Source organism: Cherax quadricarinatus, chromosome 62 (assembly GCF_038502225.1).
Source record: "Cherax quadricarinatus isolate ZL_2023a chromosome 62, ASM3850222v1, whole genome shotgun sequence".
Taxonomy (NCBI): domain Eukaryota; kingdom Metazoa; phylum Arthropoda; class Malacostraca; order Decapoda; family Parastacidae; genus Cherax; species Cherax quadricarinatus.
Genome location: NC_091353.1, coordinates 845057 through 865406, shown reverse-complemented (window position 1 = coordinate 865406; position 20350 = coordinate 845057). Strand labels below are relative to the sequence as shown.

General features: G+C 42.1%; 1 protein-coding gene across 1 annotated transcript in view; it reads left to right on the top strand.

Annotated features, from left to right (window-relative positions):
* Positions 1-20350, top strand: part of LOC128687121 (cell adhesion molecule Dscam2) — a 139659-nt gene that overhangs the window by 28805 nt on the left and 90504 nt on the right. The window contains exons 6-10 of the mRNA XM_070098295.1: positions 8863-9041; positions 11118-11222; positions 14904-15024; positions 19185-19361; positions 19830-19971. Of these exons, the coding sequence (XP_069954396.1) occupies positions 8863-9041; positions 11118-11222; positions 14904-15024; positions 19185-19361; positions 19830-19971 (724 nt within the window). The remainder of the gene's footprint in view (positions 1-8862; positions 9042-11117; positions 11223-14903; positions 15025-19184; positions 19362-19829; positions 19972-20350) is intronic.

The window sequence follows — 20350 nt, the reverse complement described above, 5'->3', positions numbered from 1 at the left end:
AGAGGGAATGTATGCGGTGGAGGAGTTCCACTGTTCATCAAAAACCAGTGGAATTTTCAGGAGTTGGACAGAGGGGAAGAAAGGGCCTACATAATAGGGACACTTCAGACTGGAGGTCCCAAGGTGGTGATTGCAGTGATGTATAATCCACCGCAGAATAGCAAGAGGTCAAGATAAGAATACAATGAAAAAACGGAACACTGGTTGACACACTGACTGAGGTGGCCAACACTGGCTCAGGTGGCCAGAAGGGCCCATGTGGGCAGGGCCAAGCTACTAGTTGTGAGTGACTTCAGTCATAAGGAAATCGACTGGAAAAAGCCGGAGCCACAAATGGATGCCCAGAAACGTGGAGGGCTAAGATGATGGAGGTGGTACTGACAAAACTCACGCATCAACACGTTTGGGAGACCATGAGAGAGACGAGTGGACAAACCAGCAAGACTGGACCTAGTGTTCACCTTTAGTAATGCAGATATTGATGACATCAGATACGAAAGGACCCTCGGAGCTAGCGATCATGAGCTTCTGAGCTTTGAATACATAGTGGAAGGAAGCAGGAAGGGCAAGAAGAATGAAACCAAACTACAAGAGAAGAGATTACACAGGCATGAGGAATTTCCTGTGTGAAGTTCAGTGGGACAGAGTACTGGCAGAGAAATCAGTAAATGAGATTATGGAATATGTGACAACAATTTGCAAGGCAGCTGAGGAAAGGTTTGTACCGAAGAGCAACAAACCTAACGAAAAGGCCAGGACGAGCCATTGGTTCACTCGGAGGTGGAGAAAGGTCAAAACGAAATATAATAGAGAATGGAAGAAGTTTAGGAGGCATAGGACCCAGGAGAATAAGGAGAGTAGTCGAAGAGCCAGAAATGAATATTCACAGGTAAAATAGGAGGCCCAGCGACAATACGATAATGACATAGCAACGAAAGCCAAGTCCTACCCAAAGCTGTTGTACAGCCACATCAGGAGGAAAACTATATTAAAGGACCAGGTAATAAGGCTGAAGAAGGAAGGATAGGAGCTCATAACGAATGGCCGAGAAGTATGTGAGGAGCTCAACAAGAGATTTTAAGAAGTATTTACAGTGGAGACAGGAAGGACTCCAGAAGCACGAAGTGGTGGGGTACTGTATCAAATGTTGAACACAATACACACAACCGATCAGGAGGTGAAGAGGCTGCTAAGCGAACTGGATTCCTCAAAGGCGATTGGGCAAGATAACATCTCTCTGTGGGTCCTGAGACAGGGAACAGAGGTACTCTGTGTACCACTAACAACAATCTTCAAAACATCTATCAAAACAGGGTGACTTCCTTAGGTATGGAAGACAGCAAATGTAGTCCTAATTTTTAAAAAAAAAGAGACGGACATGCAACATAAACTACAGATCAGTATCAATGACATGCATAGTATGCAAAGTCATGAAGAAGATTATGAGAAGAGTGGTGGAGCACCTAGAAAGGAATGAACTTATCTGCGACATCCAGCAGGGATTCAAGGAAGGGAAATCCTGTGTTACAAACCTCCTGGAGTTCTATGACAAGGTGACAACAGTAAGTGAAGATAGTTAGGGGTGGGTAGATTGCATATTCTCGGACTATAAAAAAAACTTTTGACACAGTTCCACACAAGAGACTAGTGCAAAAGCTGGAGGACCAGGCAGGTATTACAGAGAAGGCGCTGCAATGGATCAGAGAATACATGACGGGAAGGCAGCAGCGAACTAGCGAACCTAAGAATAGCATTCCGACTTCTCAGTAAGGAATCGTTCTGGACCCTGTCCACCGTATACGTCAGGCCCATAATAGAGTTTGCAGCTCCAGTTTGAAACCCTCACCTGGCCAAGCACGTCAGGAAACTAGAAAAAGTCAAAGGTTTGCAACGAGACTAGTCCTGGAGATAAGGGTAATGTCCTACGACGAAAAATTAAGGGAAATCGACCTGAAGACACTGGAGGACAGGTGGGACATGATAACATAAAATACTGAGAGGAATCGACAAGGTGGACAGAGACAGGATGTTGCAGAGATGGGACACCGGAACAAGGGGTCACGATTGGAAGATGAAGGCTAAAATGAGTCACAGGGATTGTAGGAAGTATTTCTTCAGGCAGGAAGTGAAACACTCTGGAAAGTGAGGTAATGGAGGCATGTTCCATATATAGCTTTAAGAAGAGGTATGATAAACCTCATGGAGCAGGGAGAGAGTTGCCCTAGTGGCGACCAGTGAAGAGGCGGGCCGAAGAGCTGTGACTCGGCCCTTGCAACAACAATTAGGTGAGTATACACTCAGGGCCAGGAGCTATGAATCGACTCCTCCAACCAGAATTAGGTGTGTACACACACACACACACACACACACACACACACACACACACACACACACACACACACACACACACACACACACACACACACACACACACACACACACACACACACACACACACACACACACACACACACACACACACACACACACACACACACACACACACACACACACACACACACACACACACACACACACACACACACACACACACACACACACACACACACACACACACACACACACACACACACACACACACACACACACACACACACACACACACACACACACACACACACACACACACACACACACACACACACACACACACACACACACACACATACACACACACACACACACACACACACACACACACACACACACACACACACACACACACACACACACACACACACACACACACACACATACACACACACACACACACACACACACACACACATACACACACATACACACACACACACACACACACACACACACACACACACACACACACACACACACACACACACACACACACACATACACACACACACACACACACACACACATACACACACACACACACACACACACACACACACACACACACACACACACACACACACATACACACACACACACACACACACACACACACACACACACACACAGACACACACACACACACACACACACACACACACATACACACACACATACACACACACACACACACACACACACACACACACACACACACACACACACACACACACACACACACACACACACACACACATACACACACACACACACACACACACACACACAAACACACACACACATACACACACACATACACACACACACACACACACACACACACACACACACACACACACACACACACACACACACACACACACACACACTAAGCTCCACAACCTGTGGTACGGTAAACAAAGCGAGTATTTGTCAATGTTGATTCTATTCTCGTTTTCAGGTTTTCAGGAGGAAGATTAAAATGATCAGGTTTAAACTAGGCACTTATAAGAGCTTTTTATTTTAAACTACCTGGTATTTTTGTTTTTAGTTGAGGTTTATACCAATTTTTAAATGTTTCTTTGAACTCTGTTAATGTTTTTTTTTTTTTTTTTTTTTTAACCTTTTGTGATTCTTAATTTGTAGACCTGAAGATGAGGATTAAAAGTATCGAAACGTTAACAAAATATTTTTATTAGCTCAATATGCTTCCTGACATTCCTGTGACTCATCTGTTTCTTCAGCTTCTACATGTGCCCCCGTGTACCTGTTTCTCGCCTCTCAAATAACACGTTTCCGTCTGGTCTATCAATTTGAGTTTTTCATACATTATCATGCCTTCCTTGGTTCTTCTCTCATTTACCTTGTTAGATTTACTTTCTCTAGCTCTCTCTCTTAGCTCTGGAGCAAGTCTTGTTGCACACTTCTACACTCTATCCGGTTCTTCACATGCTTTCTCAGCAGCGGGTTCCACACTGAGGCTGTGAACTCTAATTTAGGCCTGACGTATGTTGTATAAAGTACCTAGAATGAGTGTTAAAATTCCTGAATTGGTGTGTGTATTTACCTAGTTGCGGTTGCAAGGGTCGAGTCACAGCTTCTGGCCCAGCCTCTTCACTGGCCCTACTTGGTCACTCTTCTTACTCCATGAGCTTCATCATACCTCTTCTTAAAGATATGAATGGGTCATGCCTCCACTACATCACTTCCCAGACTATTCCACTTCCGGACAACTCTGTGACTGAAGAAATACTTCCTAACATCCCTGTGATTCATCTGAGTCTTCAGCTTCCAGCTATCACCCCTTGTTGCTGTGTCCCATCTTTGGAACATTCTGTCTTTGTCCACCTTGTCAATTCCTCTCAGTATTTTATATGTCGTTATCATATCCCCACTATCTCACCTCTCCTCCAGTGTCGTCAGGTCGTTTTCCTTTAACATCTCCTCGAAGGACATTTCCCTTAGCTCCGGGACTAGTCTTGTTGCAAACCTTTGCACTTTCTCTAATTTCTTTACGTGCTTGGCTAGGTGTGGGTTCCAAAATGGAGAGGCATACTCCAATATAGGTCTAACGTACACGGTGTACAGGGTCTTAAATGATTCTTTTTTGAGCTGTCGGTATACTATACTTATGTTTGCTAGGAGGCCGTATGCTGCAACAGTTATTTGGTTGATGTGCACCTCAGGAGATGTGCTCGGTGTTATACTCACCCCAAGATCCTTTTTCTTGAGTGAGGTTTGTAGTCTCTGGCCCCCTAGATTGTATCCCCTCTGCGATCTTCGTTGTCCTTCCTCACTCTTCATGACTTGGTGGGGTTGAACTCCAGGAGCCAATTTCTGGACCAAGCCTGTCGAGATCCCTTTATAGCTCTTCCTATCATATCATCTGAAAAAAGGGACACTTCAGAGTCTATTCCTTCCGTCATGTCGTTCACAAATACCAGAAATATCACCGGCCCTAGGACTGATGTCTGTTGAACCCCGCTCATCACAGGCGCCCACCCGGAAACCTTGTCATGTACCATGACCCGCTGTTGTCTTCCCGATAGGTATTCCCTGATCCAGTGCAGTATCTTCCTTATTATCCTTGCCTGGTCCTCTAGCTTTTGCACAAATCTCTTGTGTAGAACTGTGTCAAACGCCTTCTTACAGTCCAAGAAAACGCAATCTACCCATTCCTCTATCTCTTGCGTTACTGCTGTCACCCTGACATAGACTCCAGTTGGTCTGTGACACAGGATTTCCCGACCATGAAACCATGCTGATTGTCGTTGATAAGTTCATTCGTTTCTACGTATTCCACCACTCTTCTCCTGATAATCTTCTCAATGACTTTACATACTATACGTCTTAGTGACACTTGTCTGTAGTTTAATGTTTCGTGTCTGTCTCTTTTTTTAAAAACTGAGACTGCATTTGCTGTCTTCCATAACTCAGGTAGGCGCCCTGTTTCGATAGATGTGTTGAATATTGTTGTTAGTGGTACACATAGTGCCTCTGCTCCCTCTCTCAAGATCCATGGAGAGATGTTATCTGGCCTCATTGCCTTTGAGGTATGTAGCTCGCTTAGCAGCCTCTTCACTTCTTCCTTGGTTATATGTATTGTGTCCAACACTTGATGGTGTACCCCACATTTCCGTCTTTCTGGAGTTCCTTCTGTCTCCTCAGTGAACACTTCAATGAATCTCATGTTGAGCTCCTCACATACTTCACAGTCGTTTCTTGTGATATTCTCTCCTTCCTTCCTCAGCCTGACTGCCTGGTCCTTGACTCTTGTTTTCCTCCTGATACGGCTGTACAACAGATTCAGGTAAGATTTGGCTTCCGCTGCTATATCGTCTTGGTATTGTCGTTGGACTTTCCTTCTTACCTTTGCATATTCATTTCTTGCTCTACGATTGCTCTCCTTATTCTCCTGATTTCTTTGCCTTCTATACTTCTTCCATTCTCTAGCACACTTGGTTTTTGCCTCTCTACACCATTCTGTACAAACCTCTCCTCAGCTTCCTTGCATATTGTTGTCACATATCCCATCATTTCGCTTACTGACTTCCCTGCCAGTTCTTTGACCCACTGAACCGCATGCAGGAAATTATTCATGCCTGTGTAGTCCCCTCTCTTGTAGTTTGGCTTCATTCGTCCAGCCCTTCCTACTTCTCTCTCAGCTTGTAACTCTACAAAGTATTCGAAGCTCAGAACCAAGTGGTCACTGGCCCCAAAGGGTGTTTCAAATGTGATGTACTCAATATCTGCACTAGTAAAATTGAATACTAGGTCTAGTCTTGCTGGCTCATCCTCTCCTCTCTCTCTCTCTCTCTCTCTCTCTCTCTCTCTCTCTCTCTCTCTCTCTCTCTCTCTCTCTCTCTCTCTCTCTCTCTCTCTCTCTCTCTCTCTCTCTCTCTTGTAGTGTCCCTTAAACATGAGATTTTCCAGTACCACCTCCATCATCTTAGCCCTCCAAGTTTCTGGGCCCCCAAGGGGCACCAGGCTCTCCCTGTCAATTTCCTTATGATTGAAATCACCCACTATCAGCAGTTTTGCCCCGCTTGCATGAGCGCATCTGGCCACTTCAGCCAGTGTGTCAACCATTGATTGATCTGTTACTCTCATGATATTCTTTCCTTGGCCTCCTGCTGTTCTGTGATGGGTTATACATCACTGCAATTATCACCATGGAACCTCCAGACTGAAGTGTTCTGCTCATCAAAATCCCATTGATTTCTGATGAACGGTGCCACTCCTCCATCCCCTCTGTTCCCTTTGTTTTCCCTCAGGATCTAAGATCCTGTTGAAAACATGGCAACTGTCATCATTCCTGTGAGCTTGGTTTCTGTATTTGCTATGATGCCTGGTAATGCCTCTTTGATTCTTTCGTGCCACTCGTCCCACTTGTTCGTTATACCATCAGCGCTGGTGTGCATGTGTGCACACTCACCTATTTGTGATTGCAGGGGTTGAGACTCAGCTCCTGGCCCCGCATGTTCACTTATCGCTTCTAGGTTCTCACTCTCCCTGCTCCATGAGCTTTATCATACCTCGTCTTAAAGCTATGTATGGTTCCTGCCTGCACTGCCTCACTTGAAAGACTATTCAACTTCCTGACAACTCTGTGACTGAAGAAATATTTTCTAAGATCCTTTTGACTCATCTGAGTCTTCAACTTCCAATTGTGACCCCTTGTTCCCGTGTCCCCTCTCTGGAATATCCTGTCTCTGTCCACCTTATCTATTCCTCGCAGTATTTTGTGTATCGTGGCCATGTCTCCCCTAACCCTCCTGTCCTCCAGGGTCGTCAGGCAGATTTCCCTTAACCTTTCTTCGTAGGACATTCCCCTTAGCTCTGGAACTAGCTTTGTTGCAAACCTTTCTTGACGTCCTTGACTAGATGTGGGTTCCAAATTGGTGCTGCATACTCCAGTATGGGCCTGATGTACACGGTGTACAGTGTCTTGAACGATTCCTTACTGAGGTGTCGGAACGCTATTCTCAGGTTTGCCAGGTGCCCATATGCTCCAGCAGTTATCTGGTTGATGTGTGCCTCAGGAGATGTGTTCGGTATTATACTCACCCCAAGATCCTTTTCCTTAAATAAGGTTTGCAGACTTCGGCCACCTTGCCTATACTCTGCCTGCGGTCTTCTTTACTCTTTCCCGATTTTCATGACTTTGCATTTGGCGGAGTTAAATTCGAGGAGCCAGTTGCTGGACCACGCTTCCAGCATGTCCAGGTCCCTTTGTAGTCCTGCCTGATTCTCATCTAATTTAATTCTCCTCATTAACTTCACATCATCTGCAAACAGGGACACTTCTGAGTCCATCCCTTTCATCATGTCATTCACATATACCAAAAAGAGCATTGGTAATAGGACTGACCCCTGTGGAACCCCGCTCGTCACAGGCGCCCACTGCGATACCTCGTCACGTACCATGACTCGTTGTTACCTCCCTGTCGAGTATTCTCTGATCCATTGCAGTGCTCTTCCTGTTATACATGCCTGATCCTCTAACCTTTGCACTAATCTCTTGTGAGGAACTGTGTCGAAAGCCTTCTTGCAGTTCAAGAAAATGCAATCTAATCACCCCTCTCTCTCGTGTCTTACTTCCGTTACCTTGTCATAAAACTCCATTAGGTTTGTGATACAGGATTTGCCTTTCCTGATCCGTGCTGGTTGTCGTTCATAAGTTTGTTCCGTTCCAGGTACTCCACCACTCTCCTCCAAATAATCTTCTCCATGACTTCGCTTACTATACACGTCAGTAACACTGGTCCATAGTTTAGTGCCTGTTATCTGTCTCCTTTCTTTTAAATGGGGACTGCATTTGCCGTCTTCCATACCTCAGGTAGTTGCCTAATTTCAATGGATGTGTTGAAAGTTGTTATGGCACACACAACGTGTGTGTGTGTGTGTGTGTGTACTCACCAATTTGTACTCACCTATTTGTGGTTGCAGGGGTCGAGTCATAGCTCCTGGCCCCGCCTCTTCGCTGATTGCTACTAGGTCCTCTCTCTCCCTGCCCCATGAGCTTTATCATACCTCGCCTTAAAACTATGTATGGTTCCCGCCTCCACTACGTCACTTTCTAGGCTATTCCACGGTCTGACTACTCTATGTGTGTGTGTGTGTGTGTGTGTGTGTGTGTGTGTGTGTGTGTGTGTGTGCGTGTGTGTGTGTGTGTGTGTGTGTGTGTGTTTGTGTATGTTTGTGTGTGTGCGTGTGTAACAGTTTACAAATCATATCATTGTTTTTAATGGCACTATTTTACTGTGAATATATTTCCATTATATAAACTAACATAAATACAATAGAACGTTCGAATGTAGCGCTTAACATGAATTATTATTATTATTATTATTATTAAAAATCTTAATCATCACCTAAGGCACTTTTCAAGAGCTTTTCCTTGAGCTCAGGAACCTTTATCATGGTGTCCTTTTTCAGTGTTTTGTTTATAACAATTTTCCTGCGCAGAACGACCAGTGATCGAACCGTTCACGTTCCGTCCTAACCTGCACGAGGGAGACCGCACACAGCTCACCTGCTTGGTCATCTCCGGGGACTTGCCTATCACCATAAACTGGCTCAAGGACGGCGCCCACCTCCAGCACGACCCAGATATCGACAGCAAGCAGATCCACGACTATTCCACGGTGAGTCGGGCGCCACTCCGGGGTCCTGTGTTGGAGGCTGGACAGAGTTTGTATAGTGGCCAGAAATACTTTTATAAATGTTTCTTGAGCTGGCATATAAGGTGTTTATCGCGTAGAATATAAATAACTATCGGACGTATCTGTAGCTGTTGTGGTTATGAGACAGGGAAATAAACTATAAGAGTTGAACTCAGGTTTTGTGATGGTGAAGAGGGCGAGTTGTAGTGTCGTTGGAGATGTGAAGTGTGAAGAAGTGTTGTTAATGGAAAGTAAAAACAAATTAGTTGGATTTCACTACTTCTGTTCTCGATAGTTTTTCCAGTAATGAGAATTCTTGAATTATATCGTGTTTCGTACATCCTTTACCAAAGGGCTAGCTGTAGAAGCTTTCGTGGGGTCCATGGTGGCTTATTTAGCGGTTACAAGCACTAGAAACAGTGAAATAATCCAAAATGTACGGGAGGCACACGTGGAAACCGACCGCAATAGCTTGTAAACAATGGCACACTGACTCTTGGAGTGGCTGGGCGCACATCGATATGTTCTGGACTAACGTCGTTGGTTAAGTTTTTCGCCGTTGGTTAAGGCATTTTTTCTATGGCAAATACCGCCGTTAGACGAAATTGCTGTTACTTAATGTCACCGTTAGTTAAGGGTCGACTGTGTATATTTTTTTTTTTATTATCACACTGGCCGATTCCCACCAAGGCAGGGTGGCCCGAAAAAGAAAAACTTTCACCATCATTCACTCCATCACCGTCTTGCCAGAAGGGTGCTTTACACTACAGCTTTTAAACTGCAACATTAACTCCCCTCCTTCAGAGGTATATATATATATATATATATATATATATATATATATATATATATATATATATATATATATATATATATATATATATAAGCAACTATTAGCAGGAAGGTGGGCTAGTGCAAGTATGAGTAGTGGGGGAATGAAGAGGGTTGGAATAGTTTTAAAAATGCAGTATTAGAATGTGGGGCAGAAGTTTGTGGTTATAGGAGGGTGGGTGCAGGAGGAAAGAGGAGTGATTGGTGGAATGATGAAGTAAAGGGTGTGATAAAAGAGAAAAAGTTAGCTTATGAGAGGTTTTTACAAAGCAGAAGTGTTATACGAAGAGTAGAGTATATGGAGAGTAAAACAAAGGTGAAGAGAGTGGTGAGAGAGTGCAAAAGGAGAGCAGATGATAGAGTGGGAGAGGCACTGTCAAGAAATTTTAATGAAAATAAGAAAAAAATTTGGAGCGTGTTAAACAAGTTTAGAAAGCCTAGGAAATGAATGGATATGTCAGTTAAAAACAGAGTAGGGGAGTTAGTAGATGGGGAGACGGAGGTATTGGGTAGATGGCGAGAATATTTAGGGGAACTTTTAAATGTCGACGAAGAAAGGGAAGCGGTAATTTCATGTACTGGACAGGGAGGTATACTATCTTTTAGGAGTGAAGAAGAGCAGGATGTGAGTGTGGAGGAGGTGCGTGAGGCATTACGTAGAATGAAAGGGGGTAAAGCAGCTGGAACTGACGGGATCATGACAGAAATGTTAAAAGCAGGGGGGATATAGTGTTGGAGTGGTTGGTATTTTTGTTCAATAAATGTATGAAAGAGGGGAAGGTACCTAGGGATTGGGAGAGAGCATGTATTGTCCCTTTACATAAAGGGAAGGGGAACAAAAGAGATTGCAAAAATTATAGAGGAATAAGTTTACTGAGTATATCAGGAAAAGTGTACGGTAGGGGTTATTATTGAAAGAATCAGAGATAAGACAGAATGCAGAATTAATAAAATTTAGGAAGGATTTAATCTATATTTGACAAGTCATTAACCATCCCACAAGCATCATAATCAGACGTTCGTAATGTTGTAAGTGAGATGGTGTCTCAGAATATGAGTCTTCTGCTGTTCAGTTATTTTTACAGATTCTTAACAATGTGAGAGATCATAAAAGCGAATGGAATTTCACTATTTTTTCTAGGTGGATGTTTTGCATATTGTGATATCATCTGTTTACTGTGATCTTATTGAATATATAGATGTGTGAGAGCGTGTCGTGTTTCCCAGGTGCTGTTATTCAAGACTCTGCGAGAGCACCACACTGGAGCCTACACCTGTGAGGCAGCTAATGCAGCTGCCACCACCAACCACACCGCCACCGTCAGAGTGAAAGTAGGTCACACAGACCTGGGGTACCTCTTTTTCTTGTTTAATTATACCTAGAATATTAAGGAGGAGAGAAGTCAATTCTTCAAGGCTGAAATGATGTATCTTAAGGTGTTGTGTTAGAACATACAGTGAGGAAGTGAGAAAGAGAAGGATATTTAAAAGAGCAAATATGAATGTAGGAAATCGTTTCTCTGTTGTTCACTACAAATGCACTTTATTGATCAGTGATTAAAAGGGTACCATTAACTCCACCAATAATGGTAAGAATATATTTACGGTTGGTGAATCAGAGGTAAAATATATTGACCGTGCCTTCTGTAACAGAGATAGGAAGGTGAGACAGAGAATATGTTTCCCACGAGCTGATGTTTAAAACATAGTCAGTAGGCTGGATAATATTATGTCACTTAACTGAAACAAGCTCATTATCTGCCACACTGCCGGTGGAAACGATATTGGAAAAGGCAGAAGACAGGAAGCACTAGTTAAGTACATGATAGTGTTAGATTTAATTAGATTTTAGGAAGTAGTCATGATCATATGAAGCATTTTCTCTAAACGAGTGAGCAATGATGGATGTCAAGGGCATTTGGTGTTAATTGCTGGTTAGACAAGTACTACAGAGAACCTGCTTCCCCATAAATTGACAACTGAGACAATTCCTATGGTAAATATGTATGCACGGGATGGGGTACATCTCTCTGGAATAGAAGTGGTAATCTAATTTAACTCTGTCGAGGAGGCCATTGCTGTGTTGTCTAGGGCTTTAAAGAAATACAGAGGTATGGATATGTGTGGGAAGGAAATAGGTTGCAGCACGAGATATAAAAGTACTAAAAATTGCCAAGTTACCTAAGGTAAATGTTAAAAAGGCATTGTTCATCATATAGTCACTAGTAAAATAAAATTTATTGTTCAACAAGCAAAGGGAGACAGTAAAGGGTTGCAAGTGACTAACTCACTTAAGGTTAACTATAATAATAGAAGGAGGCGCTAGAAATAGGAAAGATGAACTAAGCTTAATTGCATGTACAGGAAACTTAGATATTATTGTTATAACAGAGACCTGGTTAATTCAACTGACAGATATAGAAATACCGCGTGAATGCCACAAACAAATCTATAAACTGTTCCAGACAGATAGTGTCAACAAGAAGGGCGATGTAGGTCAGAGATAAATTTAAAATTAGAAGTGAGGAACAATTAATCTATTTTACTATATTTTCTAGAGAGACGTGAAAAGTTAAACTTTGGTGTGTTTTGCAGGCCACCAAATCTAGATAGCAAACACGGAAATCATCTTTGGAGTGAAATTATTAGGATATCTAGATACGAAAATGTAGTGTTTAAGGTAGATTTTTAACTTCAGCTAAATTTATTGGAGCAGTTTGACAGGAATTTTTAAGACTAGCGACTTTATTGATACAATTCAGAATTGTTTATAAAATCAGCTTATGTCAGAACTAACAAGAGGAAATAACGTGCTTAATTTGGTTCATACTAACAAAGGATCACTAATTATTTATCATGAGGTTAATAAAGAGCCTGGGCAAAGCGACCATAAATCACTGTTTCAGTATATCAAGGAATTATCTTAATAACTACAATTAAGTCAAGGATCCCCGTGAGGCTGACTAGTATGTCCTCGAGAGTCATCTAGGTGGCAGACAGGTAAGTGGCGATTGCTGCCAGTATAGGGAAAATTAGGGAAATTATAGCAAACAAAATTATGGAAATGGGTAAACAACGGAGTAAAACGGAGAGGCATTTACAGGAAAATCAGAAGTGGAGAAGGGCACTTAAGAAATCAGTCTATTTAGTTAAATAAATAAGAAAAGCCAATAAGGATTATGAAAGTAAAATCGCCAGGGAATCGTAGTCCAACCTAAAAGATTGCTTTCAGGTATATACCTGGAGAGAGTTCCGGGGGTCAACGCCCCCGCGGCCCGGTCTGTGACCAGGCCTCCTTAGGTCAGTGTCCCAGGATGCGACCCACACCAGTCGACTAACACCCAGGTACCCATTTTACTGATGGGGAACATAGACAACAGGTGGAAAGAAACACGTCCAATGTTTCTACTCTGGCTGGGAATCGAACCCAGGCCCTCACCGTGTGAAGCGAGAGCGTTAACCACCAGGCCACCAGAGCCCCAGAGGCGTAAGATTATGGAGAAGATAGGCCACTTAAATGTTGCTCAGGTCAGATCTCTGTCAGTGAAAAAGAAATGCGTACAATTTTCAACAATTATTTACCTTGACCTTTTACGCAGGACGAAAATAAGTTATGGGAGATAAAAGTCACTAGTGACATGGTTCTCAGACAGCTTGAAATCAAATGGTTTCTCACTGGTTTTAAAGAAATGTAAGAAATGTAACTTAGCAAGCCGTTGGGTAATCTTTTCAACATATCACTACAAACTGGCAGAGTGTTAGGTAAGACACATATGCAACAGTTAGGTATCTTTATTTCGAAACGTTTCGCCTACACAGTAGGCTTCTTCAGTCGAGTACAGAAAAGTTGATAGAAGCAGAAGATACTTGAAGACGATGTAATCAGTCCATCACCCTTAAAGTACTCGCCTGAAGAAGCCTACTGTGTAGGCGAAATGTTTCGAAATAAAGATACCTAACTGTTGCATATGTGTCTTACCTAACAACCTGTCGGTATTTTATACCATTTTACTGTTCAAACTGGCATAGTGCCAGTTGAAAATGGAAATGTATATATATCTTCGTAGCAGGAGATAGGTTATTATCTTCAGATTATAGACCAATTAGCATATGCGCGAAGTGACTTATATACACCGACAGGAGACTTGAAGCAGTCGTAGGGGATGTCACCTTAGATAAATCCACAGGTGGAAGTAGATCATGACCGTAGGTAAAGTAAGCGTAGAATTCCCTGTATCAAGATCCCAAGATGATTCTGTGTCTGTAGATAAATGATTCAGAGAACTGATAAACTGATTAATTAGGTACGTAAAGATACCCAAGTGTTGTACAATAAACATACCCAAGTGTTGCACAATAAACATACCCAAGTGTTACACAATAAACATACCCAAGTGTTACATATGTGTCTTAATGTATCAACTTGTCGGTTCTCTGAACCACTTAGCTACATACATGAGAGGGTGTAGGTGGGTGTAAATTAGACGAGCCTAGCTTGGGCCAGTAGACCTGCTGCAGTGATCCTCTTTTCATACGTTCTTATAAATGGAGTGAAAATCATTCATGGTCAAAACTGAACAATAATTTTTTCATATCTTACAGTGACATTTAATATTCAGTAAATTTTTTTTAAAGAATATCGCATTTTTTCTGATTGTTTACCTGGAGAGAGATTGTGATCGAATATATCAAACAATATATTCAATTAACATAAGTTTCTCAATCTACAGAGACGAATTTAGTGTTTAAGATAAAACGGTACATGTTTAAACGTTTTTAAATAACTATTTGTGTGTAAAGTAAAAGGACACAAGTGCAACTAATGTGACATTTATTGTGGCAACGTTTCGCTCTCCAGGAGCTTTATCAAGCCATTGGCTTGATAAAGCTCCTGGAGAGCGAAACGTTGCCACAATAAATGTCACATTAGTTGCACTTGTGTCCTTTTACTTTACATATTGTCGGTAATTCTACCAACATTATTACAACTATTTGTGTGTCTACATGATGCAGGTGACACCTCGCTGGCTGGTTGAGCCCCTGAGTGCCACGGCTCTGGTGGGGTCGGCACTGGTGCTCGACTGTAGTGCCCGAGGCTACCCCACCCCAGTCATCACCTGGATGAAGGCACCAGGTAACGTAATCACTATTAAATTTGTCATTTGATTCTCAACATTTCTTATTTGCCTGCGGACTCATCTGAGTCTATGATGTTCCTGTTTTTTCTGCTTCTTTCCTTGTTTGCTTGTGCAAGAATTTGTTTGCTTTTGCAAGAACTTGTTTGCTTTTGCAAGAATTTGTTTGCTTGTGCAAGAATTTGTTTGCTTGTGCAAGAATTTGTTTGCTTGTGCAAGAACTTGTTTGGACCTGACTCTTTCTCACAACAATTAATTCTTCAGTATCCTTGTCTCACAATTATCATTTTGCTCTCTCTCTCTCTCTCTCTCTCTCTCTCTCTCTCTCTCTCTCTCTCTCCCTCTCTCTGTCTCTCTCTCTCTCTCTCTCTCTCTCTCTCTCTCTCTCTCTCCCTCTCTCGCTATCTATCTATTTATCCCATTTGTATCCTACCCATTTTACATAAGAACATAAGAAAGAAGGAACACTGCAGCAGGCCTACTGACCCATGCGAAGCAAGGCCATGCCAACCCCCGGCTTAGACCGATGACCCACCTAGTCAAGTTACTTCCACTTAAGGAAGGTGCACGGCATCAGACCTAGTAACACAAGGTGGTCAGGTCCAACTCACACCCACACCCACTCATGTATTTATCTAACCTATTTTTAAAACTACACAACGTTTTCGCTTCTATGACGGTACTCGGGAGTTTGTTCCACTCATCCACAACTCTATTACCAAACCAGTGCTTTCCTATATCCTTCCTGAATCTGAATTTTTCCAACTTGAAACCATTGCTGCGAGTCCTGTCTAGGCTAGATATTTTTAGCACGCTCTTTACATCCCCTTTATTAATTCCTGTTTTCCGTTTATAGGCCTCAGTCATATCCCCCCCTAATTTTACGCCTTCCTAGAGAGTGCAGATTCAGGGCCCTCAGTCTATCCTATGCAAATAACGAAAACCGTTGCAAATAACGGAAACCGTTATAAATAACGGAAACCGTTGCAAATAACAAAAACCGTTACAAATAACGAAAGCCGTTACAAATAACGAAAGCCGTTACAAATAACGAAAACTGTTATAAATAACGGAAACCGTTGCAAATAACGAAAACCGTTACAAATAACGAAAACATTATATTGAATAATCTACTAAATCAACAAATCTTTTTTGTTTTTTCCTAAACCATGAAGGAATTTTCTCATAAATTCCTTTATGATACAAACAAAAAAAAAAAAAAAAAAAAAAGAGAGAAGAAAATTAAATTAGTAAAAAACTACAAAATACATCGTTTATTCGGTCGAACAAAAGCTTAAAGCAGGATATAGATGACAACATATATAGGAAAAATTATTCCTTTTAATAACTAATATTACCATCTAATATAATATTAAACTCTGAGAAAAACACAAATATACTGGGTTATAAACACATGTTGAAGATTAACATTAGTAATATCTAGGTAAGATTTGAATTCTGGCATTTATACAAACTGTACTAATGTTTGTAGAATTACCAGGGCTCTGGTGGCCTGGTGGTTAACGCTCTCGCTTCACACGGTGAGGGCCTGGGTTCGATTCCCAGCCAGAGTAGAAACATTGGACGTGTTTCTTTCCACCTGTTGTCTATGTTCCCCATCAGTAAAATGGGTACCTGGGTGTTAGTCGACTGGTGTGGGTCGCATCCTGGGACACTGACCTAAGGAGGCCTGGTCACAGACCGGGCCACGGGGGCGTTGACCCCCGGAACTCTCTCCAGATAAACTCCAGATAGGTAAAGTAAAAGGACACAAGTACAACTAATGTGGCATTTTATTGTGGCAACGTTTCGCTCTCCAGGAGCTTTGTCTCACAATAATCAAACAGAGCTCTCCAGGAGCTCTGTTTGTAACGGCTTGACAAAGCTCCTGGAGAGCGAAACGTTGCCACAATAAAATGTCACATTAGTTGCACTTGTGTCCTTTTACTTTAGAAAAGGTAATGAATACAGGAGAGAAATACAATTTTTGTATGCAGACAATTTGTCCATTCTTCCTCACCTTATGAGTTGTAAAGATGTCGTGCAGGGATTAAGGTTTGACCCTCGGCTAGTCGCTAGTCATGGGTTTGATTCGCAGCTACTCACAGTGTGAACATTAAAATGGTATAAAATACCGACAGGTTGTTAGGTAAGACACATATGCAACAGTTAGGTATCTTTATTTCGAAACGTTTCGCCTACACAGTAGGCTTCTTCAGTCGAGTACAGAAAAGTTGATAGAAGCAGAAGATACTTGAAGACGATGTAATCAGTCCATCACCCTCCACTAGTGAGAACGGCTGGATTTGAGAGGGACCTGACCTCCCAACATCTGAGTTCTTACCTCTTCTAGTGACCTACGTCTCACCTCTTGGCGCTATATAAGGTTCCATCTTGTCACTTCATCTCCATATTGTTTCATACCATGGAACAATGCTCTTCTCCAGACTGAGGGACTGACCACCTCAAAACTTTAAGGGTGATGGACTGATTACATCGTCTTCAAGTATCTTCTGCTTCTATCAACTTTTCTGTACTCGACTGAAGAAGCCTACTGTGTAGGCGAAACGTTTCGAAATAAAGATACCTAACTGTTGCATATGTGTCTTACCTACTCACAGTGTGTTAGTGCTTAAATAACACTTGTTTGTGGTTTCATAATATGTAGACTGCTTGTGATGGCTGGTATATCAAACGGGAGTAGACTGAAATTAGTTCCGAGGTTACCATAACATATGTCTTAGCATCATAAAACATGCCTACTGCTGCTAGGTGCACGATGTTTGTGGGTTGGTTTGGTACAGTCGTTCCATCAAGTACATGGGACAATGACCTTTGCCTCAGACCACTTAGCAGGACTATTGCAAACTTGTGTGCGGTTTAATATCGCCATTGATTCATGAGCAGTCCTTACTGAATACTGATGTGTAATTCTAACATCTAAAGGTTTGCCAGTCTGTCCCATATAGGATAAGTTGCAGCCTTGGCACCCAATCCTGTACACACCACCTACACAACGTTACCAGGAATTCTGATCAACATACTCTTAATAGTCCGTGAATTCTTAAAAAAAAAAATATATATTTAGTCTCTTCAGGGCATTCGACAAGACTGATAAATTCTCCATGTATGGCAGGACACGTACGTTCTTGCTATGATGGGATATTCTAGGTTCAGTCAAGTGGCATAAAAAAATTACATTAAAATAGTGGATCATTACATACCTTCATTTACAACCTTCTAACTAATGAAATAGAGCCAAAAATCCCTCATTTGCCAACCAGTGTCGCAGAATCTTCCAGAATATTCAGGAAAAACCTTCAGTGAACTCTCCTACTCAGGCTTCCTTTCCTAATTTTAATGTCATTCCTATCATTATTATCAACTACATTCTATCACCCACTACTATCATTATTATTATCATCACCGTTATAATATTATCAACAATCTCTAATTCATTAAAACACTAAACTAGTTGCAACCACCTATGTGTACCTTGTGTATTATGTACCTCTGTACCTATGTGTACCTTGTGTATTATGTACCTCTGTACCTATGTGTACCTTGTGTATCTTGTACCACTGTACCTATGTGTACCTTGTGTATCTTGTACCACTGTACCTATGTGTACCTTGTGTATCTTGTACCACTGTACCTATGTGTACCTTGTGTATCTTGTACCACTGTACCTATGTGTATCTTGTGTATCTTGTACCAGTGTACCTAGATGCGTTAGGATCTCAATAGGTTACTCTGCATTAATACACGGCTTCTATATGACGTCTTAACTTATAGTACCTCATGTTACTAGATTTGACAACTCTATTCCCTGATGCCGTAGAATTTTCCTCTCGTATCGGGAGCTAGAGAAGTAGTTGGAGATCCTTCTGCTATTTAATAATAATCTTATCTACCTAGAGAGAAGTAAATACACCCTCACTAAAGCTTGGTTATTCTCACAGATACCAGTGATGGAGATCATACTTGTTGTCTCCGTAATGTTCATTACTTCCTCTTCTCTCTTGTTTTTCAATGCTTCTCTTTGCTTCACTTGTTTCTGCTAATCATTATCACCCTCCTTGCAGCTTTCCCTCTCAATGAATGTCCGAAAATGCTTCCCTTACTCTCTTTCTATCACCCTCATTCCTTTTTTTTTTAGGTGAGTTAGCTGAGGACTTCCAGGGGTTGGTGGTGGACAGCGTGAGGTTGTCACAAGCGCTCAATGGCTCACTTATCTTGACCGATCTCTCCACCTCCAACGCCGGCTGGTACATGTGTAGCGCCGACAACTCCGTCGGGAAACCCATCTCCAAAATCGTCCAAGTCACAGTCCATGGTAAGTGACAGATCTCAATAGCTGAAAGTAGATGTTTTTGCTCTGGAAGGAAGTGGCAACTGGGAGAAGTTGGGCAATGCTGTGGGATTTAAATTAAGTGAAGGCTGTGCAAAATTAGCAAAGGCTGTGGGATCGTATTGAAGATAGTGAGGTGTCAAGACGGTTGTAGATAGACAGAGGAGACATTAAGATATCAGTGGAGACTGCGAGACTCCGGAAAATGTGGCATAATGTCAAATTTCAACTATTTTTTAAGTAACATATGTTTCTTGTATCATAACATGTGTTCCTTGCCCAGTAACATATGTTGACTTATCCCACAACATGTGTTCCTTGGCCAATAATTATGATAATTGCTCCATAATATATGTATCTTGCTCTATGTGATTTTTTTGCAGCATAACATGTGCTTCTTGCCCCAAAACATGTGTAGGATGAGTAGTAACATATGTACCTTGTTACTGACAGCGCCAGCGCGTGTGGTGACGGAAGGTCGACTGGTGACTGGACACGCTGGTCAGACAATGACGGTAGAGTGTGATGCTACAGGTGATGACCCTCTCTCACTCACCTGGCACCGTCACCATTCACCTATATCTCCAGGACACAGGTACTCACCACATCACAAGTACTTTCCAGGTCACAGGTTCTCTAGTAGTCACCGGTATTTTCCAGGGTACAGGTAATCTTCAGATCATTGGTATTCAAATAGCTAGTAGTAATCAACAAGTCAAGGACTCACGAGACCACAAGTACTCACAGTGTAACATGGCCCACCAAATCTCAAGTGCTCACCAAGTCACAAATTTTCACTGGGTCACAAGTACACATCAGATCACGAAATAACACCGACTCATCACGTCACGGGTTCTCACGACGTCTTATGTGCTCATCAGGTCTCATTTATACACCAGGTCACATGTACTAGTTCACAGATTATCAACAGGTCACAGGTGGTCACCATATCACAAATTATCACCAAGTCACAG